The following is a 25,560-nucleotide window of genomic DNA, read 5'->3' on the forward strand; positions in this document are numbered from 1 at the left end:
TAATAATAATTGTCATAATAATAATCATAATAATAATCATAATAATAATAATATAAGAAACATAGATCTCTCTGTGGGGGGGGGCGTATCACAAGGTCAGGGGTCAGGAGGTGTGTGAGCTCCCTCCCCACTCCCTTACTCTGCGGAAGGAGAGATCTCCTCAGGAAATCCATATAAAATAAGGGGTGAATTCAAAGAGACCCTGTCAATAAAAAACAATCAAAGAAACCAAAGGGCACGGGTGGGTTGGTGGGGTGACAGACAGGGGAGGGTGAGACCGGGGGCTGCTTTGGGTGAGGGTGGGTGTGCCTCTTCTGCGGACGTGGGTGGGTTTTTCCAGGGGCGGAAAATTCAAAACCGCCCTTAAGTTTTGGGGCAGCAGCCAAAACAGTGTCTCACCTCGGACGGGTGGGGATAATGGCGAGTTGGGGGGGGTGTAAGGTTGATGCCTTGCTTGCTTTAAAAGTCTAGAGATGGAGGAGTACAGAGAAGTGATGGATTTTGAGTCAGGACCAGAAACCCAACACCCTGAAAACGAAATAAAAATATTCCAGAGCAAAAAAACGAAAACCCTTGTCCCTAATTTTGTACAGAAGGTAACAAAAGTCATTGAGAAGCCAATGAGAAATCACAGTTAGCTCCGTGTGCAGCTGTTGTTATCGCCTCCTGCGGCCCCCTCCCCACTGCTGCGTGCTGGGGAGGGGGGGTGGTGTTGGTTCTCAGGACGACCCTCACCCTCAAGATGTTCTAGTCAGGCTCTCTTTTCCTGCCTTCCCCGAAATGGCTTTTTGGAATGGAATGCTCTGGGGAGAGATTTGGGGTCACCTCACCCAGGAGGGCAGAATAAAATCCGGACAGATCTATCTACAAACAGAGACCAGTCAAAGGGTCCTTTTGCTTCAGATGGGAATGAAACAGGGAGGGAACGTCAAGGGACTGAGCTGTCAGGGGCCTCTGCAGATGCAAAATGGTTCCTTCTGGCAGAGCCGCCATCTTGGAGGGAGTACATAGGAAAGGAACAGCACAAAAGCGTTTCTTCCCGCTTACGTGGCACGAGACTCACAAGAGACTCGTGAGGCCACGGAACAAGGAACTTGAGGCAGAGCCTGCAGCTCCATGGGACACTTTCCTCCTTTTGTCTCCCATCTCAGGCCACAAATGGGAGGTCCTCCAGGTCAACCCCTCTGGCCAAGATAAAAGTGGGAAAACTCCATATTGGATGCAGCCTCAGTTTCCCAAGCCCACCTAAAAGCAGCCTGGGCTGGCTGAACAAGGGAGACCCGGGAAGCAAGGGGTCTTCCAAGAACAGTTGCTCCCTGGCCCTTTTCATTTGATGATGGGACCATCTGAATTTTTTAGGTCTCCCCCATCAAAGGAGACCCCTGATCTTTCGCTCCTGCTGGAGGCAAGGGCAGGAGGATGCCGTTTCTAAGCCCTCCCACCCAGGTGAGTGAAGTCCCAGCCCAGGAAACTGTCTTAATAATTTAATAATAATGTTATTATTTATACCCATTTGGGTTGAATACTTGGAAGTGGCGTTTTACCCTTTAACTATGGCCGGATCAAAAGGGGCTGGTTCAGAGAGACACCCCTTTCCCCCGCAAGACACTTTTTGTGCTCACAGCCAGACAGAGCTCAGCTGACCAGAGCTTCCATTTGCTAGATACTTTAGGAGCTGCGTTCCAATCAATTTAACACAGAGTCAAACGATGAGCAATGTCCCATCATGAGAGGAGGGAGATGGAGACTTTAACCTTCCCAACTGTGCAAATGAAAAAGTGAAAATGAGGAGAATGTGACGAACTGAGGGGTTCACTCTCAACAACCATGAAGACATGTCACCAAGTCTGAAACCATGATTCTAACCTGCTGTAGGATCGGTGCACAGCTATGCATGTTGACTCGGATTCAAGTCCCATTGACTTCAGTAGGGCTTACTCCATGGGAAACGTGCAAAGGGGGTTTCATCCTGAGACAGCCAAAACTCTGGGTGGCATTTCAGGGGTATTAATCTGGTGAAAAGGGTGGAATTGGCGGAAATGGCTGGCAGAATCCGAGACCAGGGAGAAGAGTGGGTGGAAGAAGATTGGAAAAAATTTAAAGTATATTTACAGAAATATTGCAAAATTAATGAATGTTAGAAGGATGCTGGAATGAAGTTATATGGCTTTAGCAGAAATGTTATAAAGAATTAATATATTGTTAATGGGCCAAAGTGGAAAATTTAAGGTCAGATTGTGTTAAGATAAATTACAGAATAAAAATTGAGAAAGTTGGAAAGGATTTGCTGAAATACATAATTGAACTAGAATACAAAAAAGGGAGGTGTGAGGAGGTGGAAGAAACAAGTAAATGAAAGGTAAAGATATGGAAATATTGGATGTGTTTTTAAATGTTTTTGTCTTTTTCTTTGTTGTTTTGCTGTATTGTTTTTTATTTTTTTATTTTTGATGTATTGTAAGGTATTGTTTTGTTTTGTTTAACTTTTATTGTTTCTTTCTTCTTTTTTCTGTAATCATTAAACCTCTAATAAATATCATTTTTTTTAAAAAAAAATCTTGTGAAAAGGGGAGGCCTTTGAAGTGTCCCCATAGGATTTGGCAGGTAAAATTCACCAAGGATTTGGACTGTACGTTGTTTGGGGTCAGGGGGAGAGCCGGGAGTTCAATTCAAGAACGTAAGGAGGGACGAAATGATTCAAAGTCTCCTTCAGCCCTTGCGTTCAGTGGCTCAAAACTCACCATTGTGTTTCCCTATTTGCTACCTTACGAGAGCACGTTCTGGACTAGGCACCCAAGGTTGCTGGGGACCATGGAAGAGGAGAACACTCTTGCCCTTGGGTCCTGCCTCCTGGTCTCCCCCACAGGGGGCCCCCATGAGAAGAGGATGCTGGACTAAGATGGGCCATTGGCCTGATCCAAAAGACTTCTTCTGACCTTCTTAGGTGGTCTACATCGGATTCTAATGTCTCCACAATGAGGTGGACAGCAACCAGTATCAAGGAGGGGTTCAGCATCAGGTTACAATGTGGCAGGTGCAGGATTTCGGTTGGGTATCACTTTCCTTTGTGCTATGCCTGACCAGGACTTAGCCGTGGTGTCCCCGTGGCCAACGGCGCAAGGCCTCAGGCTGTGCGTCGAGGGGATCACGCAGTGTTCGCAAACACAGTTACGGCTGCAGCTGCTTTGCGGGGAAGAAGCCGAGTAGCCTCTGCCCAAGGGGAGGCTCAGCTGGCCTTCAAGACAAGAAGCAGGAAGCAAGAGCCCTGAGGTTCTCCAGCCCTCATGAAGAGGGGGCAGAAGCGTTGCAGGGTCAAAGGGCTTTCCTGAGGAAGGAAGCAAGAAGGCGTCCAGCTTTCCCAGTCCTGGAGTGAACTTCCTGCAGACAAGTTCCGTTCTGCAGTCTTCAAGCCTCCATGAGGCTGTGTGCAGGCGGGTGGGTGGGCAAGGTCTCCTCGTGTGGTCCCAGAAGCAGCTGCAGAAGGGACAGAGACCCAGAGCCCACGACAGCCACGGGCTGCATCAAGGCACCTGCACTCAGGCGAATAGACAACCAAAGAGACTCCAACCGGTCTCACGGGCAGCAGATACCACAAGGGAGGGAGTAGGGTGGTGGAGGAATGGAAGTCAGTTTCCATCAAGTGAGGTGGCCATAGCCTTTCTAGAGCAGTGGGCTGAAAATGGTCACAGTTTCTCTGCCCATGTGAGGGGTACTAGCTGGGCTGCAGGGTGGGGATGATGGGAGGAAAATGTTGGCTTGTGGTTGGACGGAGCTTTGGCAAGCATGCAGCGGGACTGAGCAGCGCAATGGAGCAGAAGCCAGAAGGAAAGAGCCAGGAATGGGATGGTTGGTGCCCCCTTATTACCTGGAGATGGCATTCATTTCTGTAGGATTACCAGGGATGAGACCATGAGTCTACTGGCTCAGGCCAATGGCCCACCTAGTCTTGGATCCTGTTCTCACAGTGACCAATCAGATGCCTGCAGGAAACCATCAAGTAGGACTCTTCCCTCCTGCAGTTTCCAGCAACTGGTACGGGACATTAGAAGGAAGCAACCAAGGTGGCTGCCTCTGAGGAAATACTGTGGGCCTGGGGTGTCTTAGAGGAGCAAATGCCGTCTCTGGCTTGCAAGGCAGCAGAAACAACCCCCTCGCATGATCATGGCACTGAAACATTGGGAGGGACGCAAAGCATCCTCTAGTCCCCCGTGACGCAGGAATGTCAATGAAAGCATCCATGACAGATGGCCAGGTTGGGCATTAAACGGGTTGGCATGTAACTCAACTGTGAAGGCAAAGGTGATGTGGGGACCAGGGTGAGTTATTGGGGTGGACAGAAGTAGGCAAGTGAAGGGTAACTGGTGGGCGAGGAGAGATGCCCATTCTCCAGATCTCTGCAGTGCTGTGATGGGAGCAGACGACCTTCTCAGAGCATGCTTGTCCTGCAACATTGTGGAATGCAGCGAGGCACCTTCTGGTCAGGGAAGTGGTGGGTGGCCTGATGGTGTGGTGAGGGGTTTGGTGGTGGAGCGGGATCAATGAGACACTGATAAAGCATGAGGGTGGGTTAGGACTAGGGAATGAGCAAATCTCTCAATCATGCCTTTTTTCTTTTTTAAAAAAGTAACAAAGTATGCATGAAAATTCACCAGGGTTTTAGTGCAAATTTCTCCTAACAAACACATTTTTGTATATGATTTCCCCCCAAATTTTCTTATGCTATTTTATGCATTTCAAGCACAATTTATGCATGCTTTACCCTATCACATACATCTTGATACACATTGTTTGGTTGGAGAACTACGTTGCAAAATTTGTAGAAGTGCAAATTTCGATGGACGGCTGTGCTTTGGTTGACGTCTCATTTTGGCAAGCAGGACTCGGGTAGGTCTGCCTTTAAATGCAAACGGAAACCAGAGAAGGCATTGAGAGAGAGAGAGAATTGCTTCATGCGGTGCCACCTGCAAAACCCTCGAGTTGCAGTATATTCGCATGCTAGAGTATGCGAATGTAAAGGGCTTGGGAAGCGTAGCAAGGCATGCGTGGAGAACATATCAGATGATGCAAGAGTTAGGTAGACCAAGGCAATGTATATGGGTTATTGTCATTCCACAGCTGGCTATCTGAGGACAGTTTTGCTAACAGGCAATCAATGCCAATGCCAAACCAATGTTAAGACGGTATGATCTGGTAGTGGCAGCACCAGAAAACAATATATGATGGTGGGATGTTGGAACACAACGTATGCTTGTGCTTTATGGCAGCCTTCTTTATCCTTGTGTTTCCAGATGTTTTGGAGTACAACTAGACCCGCCAGTGATGCCATAGGATGCCAAGTTAGAGTCCAGGGCCTCTGGACAGCACCAGGTTAGGACTCTCCACAACAAAATTGTTCTAGGTTTTAGCAACATCAGAGGTGACGTTGGCCAAGCCTTGGATCAGGGCCACCTTGCAATGCCCTGTTTGTGGAACTCTCTCCTGCCTAGATTGTAAGAATGGAAGATGAGCCCTGTCAGATTAGGCAATTAGCCCATTTAGTCCAGCATCCTGTTCTCACAGTGGCCACCAAGATGCCCCATTGGCAAGCCCAAAAGCAGGGGCAGAACACAAGAGCGCTCTCCCCTCCCATGGTTTCCAGCAAACGGTGTCCAGAAACATTGCTGCTTCCAACTGCAGGAGCAGAGCAGAGCCATAATGACTACAAGCGACCAATAGCCTTATCTTCCTACATGAATTACTCCAATTCTCTTCCAAACTTCTGTTTTACTCCAAACAAAGTAGGGCGTCAGTTGTCAAGATTATGGATTGACAGAGATGGCAACACTGACCTGGTGCTTTGTGGGCTGGTAGTTCTCAGTGCTGGGTGATGTGGCTTCACATTTCATAGCCCAATGTCCTGTTGTTTGAAAAGGAGAAACTGACACCGGACTAAGTCCGCGATCCTAAACACACCATGGAGTAAGCTCTAATGAACACAGTGGGATTTGCTTCTCGATACCCACAGAGAAGATGGTGCTATAAACGCCCAACTATTCAGCACTAGGGTGATGGAGCATGATGTGCCAAGATGGTGCTTATGATCTGTGCTCAGATAATGCTGTGGGTAGCAGAAGGCATGATTCAGCTTATAGCAGGTGTGTAAGACAGGTTACAGTCTAGGAACAAGCTTGGAAGGATTACAGATATACCAGGTCAATTCATATTCCCTTTTCTTAAATGTGCTCTTCAGAAATCAGATGTGAAAAAGTGAAATGTGTAGCTAAGGCAAACACAGACAAAAAAAGCCCACACATAACTTTGAGAAATGGGGTGGTGGCAGCAGGAGTGGGGGGGGGGGACCACCACCTGTGTTAAGTCAAACTGTTCTGTGTTACGATATATTCCATTGGCAAGTTGGGTTTCATTTGGTTTAGAAAGGTTCGAAATTTTGGATGGAGCACAATTGTTCCATCTTCCTAACTTCCCACTATTGTGAAAAAGTGTGTGAGTGAGAGGGAGGAAGCGAGCTAGAGTGTGCAATTCACATTGCCCATTCAAGTGAGTCGAATGCCTTCCCTCCCATCATGGCTATGGAGGCAGTGAAGGGGCAATCACTGTGCAAGGGCCACTACGAGTAGAATTGACAGCCCCCTTGAAGCTCAGAAGAGGCTCCTGTGCTTTTAAGAGCTCTATGGCACGGAAGTCCACACAGGTGCAAATACCTGTTGACCTCCTTCCTGATGTTGAGTTGGTTCCTCCTGCCCTCGCACACACAGACCTCCCCACCAGAGAAATTAGCAGTTCTACTTGGTACTGTCTTTTACTAGGCAAGTATTGAATCCCAAGTGGTAGTGCCCTGCTCTGAAAGGGCAGAGGGAGAAGTCCCCAGCCCCTCAGGCTCTGCCCTAAGCCTTGACTACAGAGACAACTTGGAACAGCAACTCCATCCTCGCCCAGCAGCAGGAGCAGTTTGCAAGCGAGGATGCCCTGGGGTGAGGAGACCGGCCAGCTCTCTGACAGCTTGCTCACTCCTCTACTGAAATAAACTCAGAAAAGTTCAGAGATGGTTGAGGGTTGGCGAGGATTTCTCTTCTCCTCCCCTCTAGCACCAGAAGAAGTAATGCCTTTTACAGAGGAAACTGACACGGGGGTTGGCAGTCTGCTTCCCAAAGCCCCATACCCTCTTTGGAGGGGAACCATTCCCAACCATTCTTGCATGGACTGGGCCATTTGGCGCACGGGTTGGAAAAGGGCCTGCATACAGCCACGGTGGAATGATAAAGGACATGGAGATCAGCACCCACGGGTGGAGCAGAAGCGCCTCTGGGGGAGTGGGCTTCCTCTGGTTAAAGAGCTACCCACTTCCTCCTCCCCTCTTCCTAGGCCCCAAAGAGGGAAGGCAGTATGAAAAGTGTGCCGCCAGCAAAAAACTGTGGGGTCCCCCTCCAAGCTCAGTGTGCTGGAGGAAGGCAGCTCAGGGAAGCCTCGCCTCTAGGTGGGAGCAGAGTTGCACCTCGTTAGGGCCAGACAGAGTGCATAAGGACCAATAAGAGGCACCCAGTTGCACAGGTGGCAACAACCCCTCGTTTCGACTGTGCCATCCCCCTGGTTTGCAGTCTTCACTAGAAGACCAACAAGAGGGTTGGTGCCATCCCCAGATGGCCAGGGTGTTTCGATATAGGTAGAGTAATCCTCCTACCTGGCCCCAGTTCAGAGGGCTTCCCTTTGCTGCCTCCTCCAGCACCTGGGCCTGGATTTTTTGGGGAAGGGGCTTTGCGACCACCCACAGCCTAATCGCTTTTCCTAAAGGTGCGGCTCCACCTCAGACTTTCCCCGCCTCCACAGCGGGGACTTCCAGGGCACTTTGAAGGAGATGCTAAAGGGTTAGGTGTATCTATCTCCCCCCAGCAAAGAACAGATTGGCAGGGGCATTTTTTGGGGTGTGTGTGGCCACTCCCCAGGACCAGCCCTGCAGCTCTGCCCAGCAAGAATGGAAGACTTGGTGTGTCCCCAAAACCAAGTGCAAAGTTGTCTTTTTTTTTAATCACCCCACCCCCACCCCACCCCCGGCAATTCTTTAAAATTCAGAGCGCCTGAAAGGAGCTTTTAAAAAGACTCTCTCTCTCTTCTTCTTCTTCTTCACATTCATTGTCAGTCACTAAAAACTCCCATAAGTGTCGCAGGAAGGAGCAGCGAGGGCCCCTCCTCCTCTAGCAAGATATAGCTTTAGTAAACCATAACAAAACAAGGTGGCTATAGAGATATAGATATATAGATATTTGTTCTTTTTTTTTTTCCTTTTCAAATATATAGCTGATTAAAAAGATGCAAAAGATGAGTGACCAGGACGGAGGGGGCGAGATCCCCTGGCGTTGGCATCTCCTCGCTTGGATCACCAGCAGATCTATGGAAATGCACAGAGATTATAGAGACTCCCTTCGACGCGTCCCCACGACAACCCCCCAGAGAAAACGTGACCTCCCCCCCTCCCCCACGAACGTTGGCAAAGCAGGAGCTGCTGGGTTCCCCACTTGCCTCCCTCGGATCCCCCAAACATGCTTTCCTATCCATGCGACCTCAGTCCCCCTCTCCCCAGGGCAAAAGGAACAGAGTCCTCAAAAAGGCAGGTCCTTCTCAACTCTCTCTCTGTGTGAGTGTTGCGCTCGCGCTCTCTCTCTCTCTCTCCCTCCCTCCCTCCCTCCCTCCCCGGGTACATCAATCTTCTGGTCTTCCTGGCAATGAGATGACCCTCCTGGGGGCAATATGTATGCATGTTGCGTGGGGGGGGGAAGGCCTGCTGACTCAGCCTAGGGCAAAGGTCTCCTTTCCTGCCCTTCCCAACAGGATTCCTGGTGACCAGGACAATGCCCCGAGAGTGCGCCTTGGGCCTGTCCCAGCTCTGTCCCTGCTCAGAAGCTGCTGTCCAGCAAGAGCTCCAGCGCTCTGCTCAGCTTCCCAGGAATCATCAGCCACTGATGATGGTCTATCGGTACCTGCAAGATGCACACCTGGCCATGAAGATGCCTCCAAGCTGGCAGCTGACCTCTGGAATGGCCAGTGAAGCCACCCCAGAGCCACTAGCGGAGAGCTCTTCTGGGACACCATCTCCGCCCGCCTCAACCCAGTGAACCTAAACTGATGGGTTCCTGTCCTGCTAAATAGCCCTCTTCCTCCTCCTCTGTGCCACCTGCCTGCCAGCCTAGGCCAGCATGCTCCACATGGGTGCAAAATCTCAGGAGGAGCACCCCTTCCTGCCCCCCCCATAACAGCCCGTCCTGCAGCAACTCTCTTGGGCAAAGGTGCATCAAGCGACGTACAGCCCAGGCTTCACACCCTGCCCAACAAAAGGGCCGGGCATCTTCATGCAACATTCCTGCTCCCTGAGGCATCGTGGCTCTGATTGCACGGATGCCAGGGACCCCAGCCCACCCCTGGGGTGTCGAGAGAGAGAGGGAAAGAGAGAGTCGGCGCTCACCAGTTCCCCGCCCTTCAGTGCAGTGGCCAGAGTAGAATAGAAGCCATTTGGTTCCTGTTTGCTAGTCTAGTGGTAGAAATGCCCCACCCCACCCTCTAGGGAGTCGGCCCCGGCGGAGGAGGCCAGCATCGCCGCCCGGGACGGTCAGCTGTCCACCAGCTGCTTGAGCGCCCGCTCAATGTTCATGCGGTGCCCGACCCGCGTCACCCCCAGCTCCACAAAATCCTCCTTGGTCAGGGCCGGCAGGTGGGTGCCCTCGATCTCGTTGTCCTCAAATTTGTCCCGGTGTTCCACCAGGTTGATGCTCTCCAGCCAGTCCCCGACGTCGTACTTGTTCCACAGCTGGAGGGGCTTCTGCATGAAGGGCCGAGGCGGGTGGAGGGCGTGCAGGGGCCCCCCCGAGGAAGGCGAGGGGGACGGGGACCGGCTCCGGGCGCTGACGCTCCTCACCACAAAGCGCACCTCCTTGGGTTCGTGCGGGATGGAGAGGCTGGAAGATTTGAGGATGGTGGGCGGGGTGAGCCCGTAGGGACGCACGGAGCTCAGCGGGTCTGTCCTATCCAGGGTGGGCTTTACCGGGCTGGGGGTGCGGCGGGTCACAGGGTAGCGGCTGCCGGGACGGACGGTGTAAGTGGTGCCCGAGCTGCGCTGCGAAATGGTGCTCAATTCTCCTAGACTACTGAAAAGTCTGCAGAGAGAGAGAATGGGACAGACACACACACAGAGAGAGAAACAGAGAGAAAGCAGTGGTGAGGGAGAAGTCCTCAGACACCAGAACACACACAGACACACACACACAAGCACACAATCTACACAGGAGAGTAGGGTGGTTGTGGTTCTGCAGAGCCCACAGCTGATGCTACCTCAACCCAGAGGCTTCAGACTCTCTTCTTGTCCAGTCACAGAGACAAACCTCTCAGGTAGTTCTCTAGAATGTGCACCTCTTGTCTCTGAATTGCTGGCCTTTCCTAGGGTGGTTCAAGGAATCTCCTCCTGCTAGCCCCCAAATCTGCCCAGAGATCAAGAGGTCCTGGACATGCCCAAAGCAGAAAGTCTATCATGACTAGGGCATCTGCATCTCCTGGTATGTCCCACGGAGGACCTTACGGTCTTCAAACAAAAACATCTTGGAGGTCCCGGGCCACAGGGAGGTTAGGCTGGCCTCAACCAGAGCCAGGGCTTTTTCAGCCGTGGCCCCGATCTGGTGGAACGCTCTGCCACAAGAGACTAGGGCCCTGCGGGACTTGACATCTTTCCGCAGGGCCTGCAAGACAGAGCTGTTCCACCAGCCTTTGGCCAAAGCACAGCCTGACCTCCTCTCTCCTTCAGTAATCCTCATAGAACTCTAGCCCAATGGTTGCCATTGATTTGATTCTGAATTGATTTTAGAATGCTGTGTTACTTTTATTGTTGCTCTGAGCCCGGCTTCGGCTGGGGAGGGCGGGATATAAATAAAATTATTATTATTATTATTATTATTATTATTATTATCTCTGAGGAGTCTGACATGCAGCAGAGATTTGCACAGGGGGCGCATCTTCAAGGAAATGTGATTTGGACAAGGGAGAGCCCTCCTTGCTTTTCTGCTATCCCCCCCAAAGTGTAATTGCTGGTTTTCTAAGAAAAAAAAGTATGTTGCTTGTTACAAAGATTGACCCCTGTAACATTTTTAAAAAACCCCAAACAAACAGGATCTAGGGGGGCTGGGAAATGACTGTCCAGTTCGTTTTGTTCCCGAAAAGAATGATAGAAAGCATTATGAAAGGCAGAATTACCAAGCATTGATAAGAGCAAGCTTTGCTGAAGCAGAACAAATGCTGTCTCATTAACCTTTCAGAATAGTTTGTCAAGGAGTGTTTAGACAAAGGTGGTTCGCTGGACATAGAGGACTTGGATTTTCAAAATGCTTTTGACAAAAGACTCCTGAGTAAGCTTGGCAGTCAAGGAATAAGAGGAGAGGTCTGCTTGTGGAATTGGTTAAGTTGCAGGAAGCAGAGAGTCGGAATAAATGGACTGTTCTCCAAATGGAGAGAAGTAGGACATGGCGTCGCCCAAGGATCGGTGTTGGGACCTGTGCATTTTAACTTGTTCATAAATGACATAGGAGAAGTGAGGCGGTCAAGTTTGCTAATGACCCTGAATTGTTCAAACAAAAAGGGGCTGGGACACACAAATGGGGTCTGAGCTGGAGGTGTTTGGCCAGAAATGAGGCCTTGGGGCCACAGCGGAGAGCTCAATGAACACACTGCGAAAAAGGTGGATTCCATGCTAGGGATCGCTAGAAAGAAGAAGAGTTTGGATTTGATATCCCGCTTTATCACTACCCGAAGGAGTCTCAAAGTGGCTAACATTCTCCTTTCCCTCCCTCCCCCACAACAAACACTCTGTGAGGTGAGTGAGGCTGAGAGACTTCAGAGAAGTGTGAGTAGCCCAAGGCCACCCAGCAGCTGCATTTGGAGGAGCGGGGAAGCGAACCCGGTTCACCAGATTACGAGTGCACCGCTTTTAACCACTACACCACACTGGCTCTCTGGAACCAAACCTAAAACTGCCAATGTCATATGCCATTGTACAAATTTGTGAAGTGTCCGCACTTGGAATACTGTGCAGAGTTTTGGCCCTCTAAATGCAAAAAGGACATTGTGGAGTTGGAATGGAGCAACTCTCCCAAGAGGAAAAGTTGCAGCGTTCAGGAATTTTTAGCTGAGGAAAAAGTTAAGTGGAGGCAAGAGAGTGGTGTGCATGATTTTGCAAGATGTGGAGACGCTTTTCACCATCTCATAACCCTATAACGTGTGACCATCAAATGAAGCTCAGTGCTGGGAGATTCAGTACTGACTGAATGAGCCACTTATTTACTCAGTACCTGGCTGAACTATGGGACTCATCCCAACAGGACTTAGTGATGGCCACCACCTTAGGCAGCTTCAGAAGAGAATTGGGCAAATTCATGGAGGGGGGCTACCAGTGGCTACTAGCCTCCCCTGTCAATGTCAAAGACTCTCCAAAAAGAAGATCAGTAATTCAGCCGAGCCATTCAGCTTCAGGGTCTGTGTCTGTGCATACGTCAAGCAAAAGGCCACAAGCAGCCGCTAAAGTGTCAGATGGTGAGTTGATCTGTCTCAGTCCAAAAGGAATCCGGCAAAGCAGATTCAAGGACCACTTATGATGCTGGCCCTGCCTCCTGAGTGGATGTGGGAGGGCACAGAGAGCCCACAAAAACCCCTGGGACAGGGAGTGGTGCTGCTTGGTGGAGGAACGAGGGCTGGGTTTCTGAGATTGCAAGGGACACGCCTGCCACTCTCTGAGAGCACAGCTCCTTCACATGCTCTCATCTCGGGAGAGGACCTCTTGTCTTCAGGCTACAGCCCATGCCCCACAGGCTAAGAGAAAGGCTGGGGCCACCGCCACATTCCCAAAGGTTGAATCAACCCCCTCGTTGCACCAACACCTTCTGTTGCTAATCTGCATTACTGCCCGCTGCTGAGAGCCCCTGCCGAACCCTGGGAAAGGAAGGGTGAAAGGGCCACTTGCCTCTAGGCCAGGCTTCCTCCCCAGCTTAGGGATCGGGGCTGAAGTGGGATGGAAGCCTGGGGACTTGTCTTAAGAGCTCAATCCTGGTGGTCATTGGGGTTCCTCTGGGGTGTGGAGTGGGGAGGGCAAATGGTGGCCACAGGCATGAAAGTGGGAACAAAGGCAAGTGTTAGTTGGGGAGCTTCAGCCAACGCTTCATTTCCTGGCGAAGGGAAGGGAATGGGTGATGCTTTAAGCACCATAGAAGTACATGTGAAAAGGATCTAGGGATGTTAGTAGACCACAAGCTTCACATGAGTCAACAGTGTGGTGCAGCAGTAAATTAATAATAATATTAAAAATAATAATCTAGGTTGCATCCACAGAAATATAGTGTCCAGGTCAAGAAAGTGATAGGACTGCTCTATCCTGCCTTAGTCAGATCACACCTGGAATACTGTGTCCAATTCTGGGCACCACAATTTAAAGATATTATTAAGCTGGAATGTGTGCAGAGGAGGGCAGCCAAGATGACTAAGGCTCTGGAAACGAAGCCTTATGATGAACGGTTGAGGGAGTTGGGTATGTTGAGCCTGGAAAAAGAGGAGGCTGTGGGGAGATATGAGAGTCATCTTCAAATACCTCAAGGAATACTCCCATGGAAGATGGGAGCAGGCTTGTTTTCTCCTGCTCAGGAGGGTAGGACCCAAACTCATAGCTTCAAGTTACAAGGAAGGAGACTCTGAACTCCCTTGGACGGTGGTGGTCTCTCCTTTCTTGGAAGGTTTCAAAGCAGCAGTTGGATGGCCATCCCTCAGAGATTCTCTCTTTGGAATTACCGCATTGCAGGGGGTTGGATTAGATGACCCTTAGGGAGATTCCCCCAACTCAACAATTCTATGACTGAAGCCTAAGGCAGATGCTTTGGGATATGTGGTGTGCATGGATGGAGATGGATGAATGTGGAAAGCATTCCATTCATACGGCTTCTTCATGGGGCTGAAATCCAGCAAGAGCTGGCTCTTGAGGACCCGAGAGAGAGCCCTGAGGTCAGCCCTTTACCCTACCTTATGAGGCTTGACCAGTGGGAACTATGTGTCGTAGCATTTTTAATCTCCCAGTTTTGCATTTCGCGATCTACCTGCTTGGCCTCTTCTAGCTGTTCTACTCTAAGAGCAGCCCAGCAACAAAACCCCTCCCGGAAAAACTCTTGAAAACCTGCAAACGTTTCTCAGAAGCTGTGCCATGAAGGCAGGAAGGCCCTGTACTCTTCAAGTCAAGTGCAGGAAAGAAAGAAGAGCTGGGTCATTGGCATGATCCAGCTGTTATGTTATTAGGTAAAGGTAAAGGGACCCCTGACCATTAGGTCCAGTCGCGGACGACTCTGGGGTTGCGGCGCTCATCTCGCTTTACTGGCCGAGGGAGCCGGCGTACAGCTTTCGGGTCATGTGGCCAGCAGGACTAAGCCGCTTCTGGCGAACCAGAGCAGCGCACGGAAACACCGTTTTCCTACCTGCCAGAGCAGTACCTATTTATTTACTTGCACTTTGACATGCTTTCAGACTGCTAGGTGGGCAGGAGCAGGGACTGAGCAACAGGAGCTCATCCTGTCGCAGGGATTCGAACCGCTGACCTGATCGGCAAGTCCTAGGCTCTGTGGTTTAACCCACAGTGCCACCCACGTCCCAAAATGCAAGTTGTATTGGCCGGGAATCAAACCCAGGCCTCCCGTGTGACAGGCAAGAATTCTACCACTGAACCACCAATAATCTTGGCAGCCACTTCAAGACAACTTATTCTGGGATAGCCAAGGATTAAAGTGGACTGTCTGACTTTCTGCTTGCAAACACTAACAATTATTTAAAACCCCTTTGCATCGAAACTACCTGTGCATTGTATTGGCACAGAAAGTCTAAGAACTTGTTGCTTTTTACAACGGCCTGAGTTGGAGACTGATCCTGGCAGCCAGGAACTGCCCTGGGCATGCAGCAGTTCAGCAGACGCCATGGGATGCGTTCGGAGGGAGCCTTACAGCAGCGTGGTCCTTCTTTTCACGGGTGGGCTGTGTGACCAGCTCAGTGCCCAAAGAGGGGATTCATTTCCTCACGCATCTCCACGCATGCTGAACAAGTGACCAGGGCAGATGGTGTAGCATCCAGCCAGCACCTGCCATGCTGTCCTCTCAGAATACAAGCTCCGCTGAGAGTCCATTTGAATTGGCCACTGGGCAGGAGAAGGACCTGTTCTTCCAGAGCTGCAGGGAGTGTCAGGATCACGTGCTTCTAATCTTGGGATTGGCTTCGTTGGCAGGAGTGACCCATGGTGGGGTGGTCCACAGCACAGGGACAGCCAACATGGGACCTTCTTGATGTTGCAAGAACATAAGAAGAGACTTCAGGATCAGGCCAAAGGCCCATGGGGCCCACCACCCTGTTTTCACAGTGGCCACCAAGCAGGATCAGAGCACAAGGACTCATCCTGACTTTCCCAACAATTGCTATTCAGAAGCATTGCTGTCTCCAACTGTGGAGGTGGAATGTGGTCAGCATGGCTAGCAGCCCTGGATAGTCTTCTCCTGCATGAATTTGTCTGATCCTTTTTTAAAGCCGTCCAGGTTGGTGGCCTCCTGTGGACTACACTGGCCATTGGAGGGCACCATTTTCTAGGCTGCATCCACAGAAGTCTAGCGTCCAGGTCAAAGGAAAGTAACAGCCCCACTCTATTCTGCCTTGGTCAGACCACACCTGGAATACTGCGTCCAATTCTGGGCACCACAATTTAAGAAGGATGTTGACAACCTGGAACGTGTGCTGAGGAGGGTGACCAAGATGGTCAAGGGTCTGGAAACCAAGCCTGATGAGGAACGGTTGAAGGAGCTGGGTATGTTTAGCCCGGAAAAGATGAGACTGAGAGATGTCATAGCCCTCTTCAGTTAACTGAAGGGCTGTCAGATGGAAGAGATTTGCTTTCTCCTGCTCTGGAGGGTAAGACCCAAGCCAGTGGCTTCAAGTTACAAGAAGGAAGGTTCCAACAAAACACCAGGAAGAACTTTCTGAGAGGAAGTGGTATTTTGGCAGTGGATAGATGTTTCTCGGGAGGTGGTGAACTCTCCTTCCTTGAAGGTTTATAAGCAGAGGCTGGATGGTCATCTGTCAGGGATGCTTTCGCTGAGATTCCTGCATTGCAGGGAGTTGGGACGAAATGACCCTTGGGGTCTACGATTCTATGATTCTGGCCGTGGCACAAGGTGTGGCCCATTTTTTTGAGCCTGTCATACAAGAAGACTGTGAAGGCAGCTCTGGAACAATATGGACCCAGCTTAAGGGCTTTGACCTCACTCCAGGAATTTCTCTTAAATCTCCCCTGCCCACACTTTACTTAAATGATGCTGACCAAGGAGAAAGCCTTGGGAAACCCTAGGTAGTGCAAGGGCCTCTTGAGAGGCTTCTGTGTTTGGATGAGGCCCCGGGTAAGCTGCAATTGCCATGGGCAACTCTCTCTCTCTCTCTCTCCCTCCCCGAGTCCCGCTTTGCCACCAGTAACATGCAAACAATAGCCATCCTATTCAGAAGGCAACTGTGAGGACTCACAGCATTGTTAAGTGGTTTGTGGCCTGTCAAGTGCTAGGGAAATGATCCCCATTATAACCCCCATCTACTCTGCTGACCCCCAACCCCTGTGCCGGCCTTGCCAACTGAGAGGTGGGGTCAGGACAGAGAACCGCTGGCAGAGAACTGGGAAGCCCCAGAGTCACAGGGGAGAGAAACGCGGCTGTAAGCGAGAGCCGGTGGTGGGAGAGACCAGAGTTCGAATCCCAACTTGGCCATGAAGCTCGCTGGGGGTGCAAATTTGGAGGACAGTCCCCTGCCTCTCAGTCACAGGGGTCTTGTGGTCATTAAGCGAGGGAGGGATTGTGTATGCTTCACCTTGAACTCCTTGGAGGAAAGAGTGGGATAGAAATGCAATAAAATAAATGGACAAAATGGCTTTCAGGGCCAAAAAGGGTTTTGCACTTGATCTTTGCTGGCTCTTGCTGACCAAATGGAGACAAGATGTTGGGGGGGGGGGAGTTTTCCTTGGAGCCTGAAGGTGTTAATGGTGGTTGGAGGAGAGAATCTTCTAGGTGCCTCTTTCTGAGCCAGAATGTGGAATCTGATATACCCCGAGTGCTCTTCAGTTAAGTGAGCATCATTTTCATTCCCCCTAGATCCTGAACAGATCAATATGGACCAGGGAGGCGTAATCCTCAAACCACAAACATTTAAGTGCTCTCTCTCTATCTCCCCCACCTTGCTTTCGCTAGACAGAATTTAATAAGAGAGCACAATCGGGGGGAAATTAAGCACTTTCAGGTCCCAGCCGCTTCGATGGGAAGCATTTGAGCATGTGCTTAATGCTCCCAGTGGAACACAGATCGGGGAGAGTCAAAAGTGCTTAAAAAGGTAAAGGACCCCTGACCATTAAGTCCAGTTGCGAATGACTCTGGGGTTGCGGCACTCATCTCGCTCTATAGGCAGAGGGAGCCGACGTTTGTCCGCAGACAGTTTTTCTGGGTCATGTGGCCAGCATGACTAAGCTGCTTCTGGCGAACCAGAGCAGCGCACAGAAACGCCGTTTACCTTCCCGCCGGAGCGGTACCTATTTATCTACTTGCAGTTTGACTTGCTTTTGAACTGCTAGGTGGGCAGGAGCAGGGATCAAGCAACGGGAGCTCACCCCGTGGTGGGGATTCGAACTGCCAACCTTCTGATTGGCAAGCCTTAGGCTCAGTGGTTTAGACCACAGCGCCACCTGCATCCCTCAAAAGTGCTTAGCTGGACCTTAAACATTCTCCACAGACTCTTTGCAAGAGAAAATGGAGACAACTCAATGAATCAGATTTATGTTGGGTTAAAAAGGATCTCCTCCTGAGTGCCATCTGTCATGGATGCTTTAATTGAGATTCCTGCATTGCAGGGGGTGGACTAGATGACTCTCGGGGTCCCTTCCAATTCTATGAATCTATGAGGTCTGGAGCCTGAGTGCAGAGCCTGGGTAGCTGACCTCTTCAGGAAGGACACTGAAGAAGGACACTGACAAACTGGAACGTGTCCAGAGGAGGGCAACCAAAATGGTCAAAGGCCTGGAAACGATGCCTTATGAGGAACGGCTAAGGGAGCTGGGCATGTTTAGCCTGGAGAAGAGGAGGTTAAGGGGTGATATGATAGCCATGTTCAAATATATAAAAGGATGTCACATAGAGGAGGGAGAAAGGTTGTTTTCTGCTGCTCCAGAGAAGCGGACACGGAGCAATGGATTCAAACTACAAGAAAGAAGATTCCACCTAAACATTAGGAAGAACTTCCTGACAGTAAGAGCTGTTTGACAGTGGAATTTGCTGCCAAGGAGTGTGGTGGAGTCTCCTTCTTTGGGGGTCTTTAAGCAGAGGCTTGACAACCATATGTCAGGAGTGCTCTGATGGTGTTTCCTGCTTGGCAGGGGGTTGGACTCGATGGCCCTTGTGGTCTCTTCCAACTCTATGATTCTATGATTCTAGTGTGCATTGGACAGGGGATCAGGGTGGGGAAGAGGATGACTGAGCCTCAAGTGCTAATCACAAGTGCCTTGGTTTGAAGGAAAGGACTCAGGAGAACCTAGAGAAACTGTGGACGGGGACTTCCAGGAGCAGAGGGCATCCCCTTGCCTCTTTTTTCAACCTCCCTGGAGTTATTAAAAGTTGATAACTATGCTAAGGTTGCCCTCATCCATGCTAAGGACTGCCTTTTGCTCTCCTTGGGTGCTCGTCCATCATACCATCTCCCTTTCCGCGCTCAGGGCAGAAAGTGTCAGGACCAAGGCAGGTTCGCCCAGCCAGGCTTGCTGGAGGTGAAAGGGCCCTGGGGCAGGGGTGGGAGGGGGCTATTTTCAGGTGGGTGGAAGAAACAGCCGATGAGAAGCCTCAGCACCGAGACACCAGCCAAGCGGGCGTTCGCTCGCCCCAAGCAAAAGTGCTGCCACAGCCACGGATGGGATGGAGACAAGACGCGGTTCCGAGATCACACATGACTGGATGTGGTGGACATGGGACAACCTGAGCTCATGTTTGCAGCAGCATGGACAGCAAGGTTGGGGGGAAAGCCCTGGAAGCGTTGCCAGGTGGCATGGGCAGAGGGATGGGACAGGGTTTGAGGCAGGTGGGTCTCAGCTGCTTAGTGGAGCTCAGGTGGGCTGAGGTGGAAGCAGAAGACCAGCACTTGACGGACCCGAGAGGTGGTCCGCTGAGGTCTTGAATGACCTGGATGCTCAAGGGGGCAGCACCCCCCCGCAGGCCCTGCTCATAAAGCACCTTGGCCCGACCTCTCCTGGCCCTTTCCAAGACTGCTCTCAGCAGAAGAATGAACATCTCACAACCTTCTGGCTTACAAACTGTGTGCACCATACCAGTGGGCCCAGTTTGTGGCCTATGGCAGAGAAGGGCTTCGTGGCCACAATTTCATGGTTCTGCTTTGGGCAGTGGGAGGAGCATGAAGAAGACAGTGTGGAGACAGCACACCTTTCCTGAGAGCTGCCTCCTGCAGCAGGAGGACCTCAGGTTGGCTCAACTGATCAACATCACACACACACACACACGCACACACACGGAACAGCGGCAACAACACACCCAGAATACACACCTACACTCGCACAACTGGAGCACAAGAGGTGCTTTTGGGTGGGGACAGGCAGACCCCCAAGGTGCTCCTGAGGGCAAAACGCTTGGCCAGGGACTCTGGGTGGCCACAGAGGGGCAAGTGGAAGGCTTTGCAGGGCATGTCAGAAAGCCCTGCGGGGCACCGGCACCCCTATTAGGGGAACAGCCACAGGAGCGAGGGTCCACGCAACCCTACTGAACTCCCACCGTCCTCTAAACCACAGAGTTCCTTCCTGGATGTCAGAAAGAGGATGCAGAGCAGTTTGGGGGGCCTGCTTGCCTCCCCCTCATGGGTTGGAGGTCGAACGTCTTCCTCAAGATGGGAATTGGGTGTGGGGTTTTGTAAAGAAGGGGAACCCCTGCCCACCACCCACTGGTGGTGACTTGCCTTCCAGACCCCCTTGTTCCCAGCTTCCCTCCCCACCGGAAACAGCTCTCCTCAGCCACGCTCCGCGTCCCTCGGGAGGCTGGCGGGGGCTTCCTCCTGGGACTCGGTGGCACAGAACATCACGAGACAGGGAGACAGACATGCTAAGGGGGCACAGAGGGGCAGGAAGGGGACAGACCCACACTGCACAGCAAGCGTTGCCGCCGCCCTCCTCCCGGCGCCCCCAAGCCCAGCCCCAGCCCGTTGCACAAAGTAGCAGCAGCAGTAGCAGCAGCAGCAGCAGCGGCGGCGTCACAGACAGACGTACGGAGGGACAGAAGACATGGGGTTGCTATGAGATGAGAACATGCTCACTTACACAACTTGCCCACCCTCCTGAGGCCTGAGGCGGTTCTAGACAGAGCAGCGGAGACATGCAGATGGGAGAGCAGGAAGAGAGGCAATGAGAGAAATGTTAGCATCAGTCCAAGGCGCCAGGAACAACAGAGAAGAACGAACAGACGTCGGTCACAAACCAGGCTGGGGCCGCTGCAGCTCCCAGAAGCCAACATGCCTCCTGGCCGGGGGGCCGGCTGGGGAACGGGAGGGCCAGTGGGTGAGGTCAGGAGGAAGGCCTTCGAGGGCAGGGGTGATGGCGAAGACACCCCCCTCCTCCTCTCTGTGACAGGCTGGGCGGAGAAAGCTGCTGGGGTGGAGAGCTGGCTGGACCCTGACTTCCCACCCCTGGTACTGGTCACCTGCTCAGGTGTGCCTGTCCGCCCCAGGCCGCTCGCCTTTCTCTCTGGGGACGGAGCTGATCTGCCACCAGGGTGGGGTGGGCGGTGGATAACCGGCCAAGTGGGAGGGGGACAGGGGGTCAAGCCGCTTGGGAAGCAAGATGGTCAAGGGATCCAGGCCAGGGGCACCAAGGATTCTGGGAGGCAGCTCAGTTCTGGTCAGTTCCTGGTATTCATTGAGTCACATCTGCTAGAGGAAATGGGACATTCATCATCGCATGGATTCAACAGCCAAAGCCAGAGACAAAGCAAAACAAGGGGGTGGGGGAAGGTTCAGGGTCGGGTCATGGATGTGGGGTCAAGCAAATGGGGGGAGGGTTTGGGGGCAGTGGGGGGGGAGAACAGAGACAGAGGCTGGGAGAGGGGGAGAGGACTCGAAATGAGAAGGGTGCGTCACAATTTGGCACGACACCTGCTTACCCCAGGAATGTGCAGAAGTGTTGGAGAGCACATTTGTATGCAGAGCCAGAGGTCGGAAGAGCGAAAGGCTCATGTGCCCCTGAGAGAATCAACTGTGGGAGGTGGCGTCTATTCCCTGGGGAGAAAGCAGCAGCAGCAGGGCCCCCTCTCCAGAAAGCAGGAAGGGGCTTTCGGGAAGCAAAGGCCGAAAGCCAACCTCCTTGAATGCACAGAGCCAGCGGGCAACTCGGAAGCCCAGAAGAGCTTTGCCAGACCCTCCCTCCCATGTGCCACGCATCCTAAGATTGCACCTGCCATCGTTGCAGCTCCACCATTGCGCGGGATGCTCCCCGGCAGGGCAGCGAAGCTCTCGCAGTGACAGCAAAGATCTCTAAAAGTTCTTGGATGCCAAAGGGAACCTCCCCACAAAAGAAAAACCGGCAATAAGAAAAAGCTGGCTGCCTCCATGCCCCATTGGGTCCACACCAGTTGCAAAGTGTGAACGGAGAGGTTTACCGCTTTGCAAAATGGAGCTTGTGGTCCCGGACTTGGCACTTAATCTGGGAATAAGGGGACTGACTTCTGGGTGGGAATTTGTAGGGCTGTGCTGATTGTCTGGTGGTCAAAGGGAGAGGGGCACATGAGTCTAGAGGCCATTGGGAGCCCCACTCCTGGCAATGCTCTGGCTCCTGAAACCCATCGCTTACCCTCCAAATCCCTCTCTTACCCTCTAGTTCAGCGGTTATCCACCTGTGGGTCCCCAGATGTTGTTGGACTACAACTCCCATCATCCCTGAGCTCTGGCTTTGCTAGCTAGGGATGATGGGAGTTGTAGTCCAACAACATCTGGGGACCCACAGGTTGAGAAAGGCTGCTCTAGTTCATCTCTTAGTCTCCCATCTGGCTCTTGAATTTCATCTGCAAGGGCCAATGTTGCATTCAAGCACATCATCTCTGCAATCATGAAGACCAGAAACAGAATTCTGAAGCTTTTTGGAGTCTCTGCAGTTGCCCAGGCCTGACCGGGAGGCTTGTACAGGCCATGTTTTCTTCGGACGAACGTGGACGGCTTTCTCTTTCAATGCAAAGCAGTGACAGCCCCATGTCTGCTGGAGCAACAGTGTGATCGTCACATAAGCACAGTGGATATGGTCTTAGCTTGGTTGGGATAAGATGATGTTTGTGTGTTTGTGAAAACCAGTTTGCTCTTTTAGGAAGAGCGTGTGTGTCTTTTGGGGGAGAAGCGGGACCCCCAAACAAAATCCCAGCAATGCGCCTTCTTGCTCCAGAGGGTGGAGCACACATTCTTTTAAAAAAAAATAAAGCTCTCTAAATTTGTGGGTGCAGCCATTAACTGCCCCCTCTCTTTCCAAACAAAGCTGTCTGCACTTTGTGGCTCCCATGGATCTTCATGCACCCTTTGGGGAACCCCCAGCTGCCCTTGGAACCACATCCAAAACTCCCCCCCCAGCACTGCAGGCTCTTTTGGGGGGCACGGCCAGGACCACCCTGAGGATCCTCTTGCAATGGCGGTGAAGGGATGGCTCTCTTCCTGAGGAATTTCACAGAGGGTCTCCTGAAGCACCTTCTGAGGTCGGGTGCCAACACAGGAAAGCCTGTGAGCTGCTGGCAGAGGTGATAGCACAAGAGGGGCAAGGGGGGGAGCCCTGTGTCTCTCACAGAACATGGGGGAGGTGAGCACATCTCCAGGTCCCTGAAGACCCACTGTCTGCAAGAGCCTATCACTGAGGACACTGAGGTCCTCCTCAGAGGGTCTTCTGCTGGTTCCCTCACTGTGAGAAGCGAAGGCACAAAGAACCAGGCAGAGGGTCTTCTCGGTAGTGGCGCCCTCCCTGTGGAACACCTTCCCTTCAGATGGCAAGGAGATAAAGAACTAAACAACTTCTAGAATACATCTGAAGGCAGCCCTTTATCAGGAAGTTTTTTAATGTTTGATGTTTTGTTATGTTTTTATATATGGTTTGAGCCACCCAAAGTAGCTGGGGAAGCTCAAACAGATGGGTGGGGCATAAATGATAAAAATATTATTATTATTATTATTATTATTATTATTATTATTATTATTACCCTGTCTCATCAGCCACCTTCCCTGGGTTTCTTTCCTTCTTGGATGCTTCCAGATGCTCCTTTCCTTCCCTCCCTTCCCTCCCTCCCTCCCTTCCTTCCTTCCTTCCTTCCTTCCTTCCTTCCCCAAAGGCCTGTCCTTCCACCCTGCACCCCTGCTCACCCCAGGCTATCCCACCCTGATGGTTTCCAGTTCAGGAGGCCACTCTTTCCACAAAACTTCTCTCTGGCGAGTCCTTTCCTCTATATTTGCAAAGCTTTCTAATGATGATTTAGAGAGACAAATTTAGAGAGACGCACACCTTCCCAACCCCTCCTCCAGGGTCACCCATTGAATTAAGAGGCCACAACACGCAAAGTTGGCATGTTGAGGGAACCCTTCTGAGCACAGTCTAGATCCATGGCACACTATTTACTCGCTGGGTCACCAGGCACAGCAGCGGGTCGCCGGTGGGTCTTGGGCATTGGTCCAAGAAGGTGCTTCGCAATGTTGCCTCCCACCACTGCAAAACCACACCTGAGCTTAGGCATCCTTGCCCTGCTGCACCTGGGGCTGAGATGGAGAAGCTGTGGGGTGCCTTTAACCCTTGCTGCCCTCTGCTTGCTTGCCTGCCAGGAGACAGTTTTCTCCTGCTGGCAAGAGAGGTTTTCTGCTTGCTGCATCCCCTCCGCTTGCCCCACCCAGCTCATCTTCTGAGGAACAGAAGCCAAATCTTCTAGTTGCCATGGCAGCTTGACTACCATCTCCTTGTCAGCTTGAGAGCCTCATACATGAAGCAGGGTGCAAATTGGAGAAAGGAAGGCGGAAGGCAGCCTCTGCCAACCTGGTGCCCTCCGGCCTGCAAATTATGGCCAGGGCTGTTAAGAGATGGAAGCCCAAAGCGTTTGGGAGGCTATGGGATTGGCTGACGCTGCCTTATGGCCCTCCCCTCTCTGCCATTCAGCTCCCACTGGGTGCAAGACATCCCTAAGGGTAGCTGCAGGGCCCCATCCAGAGACACGTCTGGAGAAGTTCAATGGGGTCACCTGGGGGGGGGAATCTTTTTCTGGATTTGGGATCTTGGCAAGGGTGGTGTGGGGATGAAAAACAGCTTAGTCTTAGGCTTCAACCTACTCCTAATGTTCACAAACACACATTTTAGCTGTGTGCCAAAGATTCCGGGATGTTGCCACACGAAAACCTCTTTGGACACAGCATTGAGTGTCACAAGGTTGACTCTGAGAAATAGAGTATGGCTGCATATTACGCGGGGTACAGTGGCAAGGGTTTTGCATATGCATGGAAACGGGGGCAGAGTGAATCCGCAGTCCTCCCAAAGCCCAGGCACTGAGTGGGCGCTGCTTGCAGAGTGGCAAGGGGTGCTCCTGCAAGATCTCGCAGGAACTTGGATGGCTCCACAAGGTCCTGCAAGAGCACCCCAGGGCTGAGACGCTAGGCAGGCGCTGTCCCTATCCCCACCTACAGTCTGGACTTGGACCTCACAGCGGAGCTCAAAAGCTCCTTATGCACCAGGTAACCCCAAGCAGACCTGGTGCAAAAAGAGCTTTCCAGTTCTTTGGTTTCTGTGGATTTTACTCGCGCGATTCCAGCCAGCCAGCTGTCATGGGCGCATGGTTGAAACAGCGCAAGTTAAACACGTGTGAGACGCTCTGCTTCAGCATCATTTCCAGGGATGCTCTGGTGAACTGAGACTCAGCATCAAGGCGGAGTCCCAAAAACGGCACATAGCTGAAGCACCCTCATGTAATCCCAGGAAGGAGGCACGCTCAGGAGATGACTTCCCAAAGTCGCTGCAAGAGCTGCGCAAGACGCACCGGAATAGTTTGAATGGGTCAGGCCTGTCAAATGTCTTGTCTCTGAAAAATGCCCTCAAAACCCGGGAACACTGTTTGGAATAATTATTTTGCTTGCTGCCTCGGTTTCCCTGGAGGGAAACCACGTCCAGTTTGGTTTCGCACCCTTTCAAAATTTAGAGCCATCTCTCAGGGGCACAGCGCTGTGAAAGAGACACTCCTAGGGAACATATGTAACACCGCCCCCCCAGCCCAACTCCCCCCCCATAAACATGCAGGAGCCAGAGGCCACGACCCATTGCTCATCTCCCCACTTGCTGGGCTGAGCAATGGGGCACATGAGCTGGGAACGGAGAGACGTTAGTGAGCGGATGAAGTGAAGCTGTCAGGGGTCGGTAGGTTACGCATGCATGCTGTGATTTGTTACCCACAATGCCCCTGGATCCTTGTAGGCTGTGTGCCTGCAAAATCAGGAAGATGC

At 51.7% G+C, this 25,560-nt stretch overlaps 1 protein-coding gene across 11 annotated transcripts in view; it reads right to left on the reverse strand.

Annotated features, from left to right (window-relative positions):
- Positions 1–6,398: 6,398 nt before the first annotated feature.
- The window catches only part of SHANK3 (SH3 and multiple ankyrin repeat domains 3), a 455,788-nt gene continuing 436,626 nt past the window's right edge, over positions 6,399–25,560 (reverse strand). For 7 of the 11 annotated variants that reach the window (XM_082238697.1, XM_082238699.1, XM_082238698.1 and 4 more), the window contains one exon: positions 6,399–10,142. In XM_082238697.1, coding sequence (XP_082094823.1) covers positions 9,599–10,142 — 544 coding nt within the window. In that variant the 3' untranslated portion in view covers positions 6,399–9,598. Of the gene's footprint in view, positions 10,143–20,383; positions 20,989–25,560 lie in introns of all 11 variants that reach the window. The other 4 variants (XM_082238700.1, XR_014223665.1, XR_014223666.1 and 1 more) reach the window with 4 other exon arrangements.

Source organism: Podarcis vaucheri, assembly GCF_965113315.1.
Source record: "Podarcis vaucheri genome assembly, chromosome: 10".
Lineage (NCBI taxonomy): Eukaryota > Metazoa > Chordata > Lepidosauria > Squamata > Lacertidae > Podarcis > Podarcis vaucheri.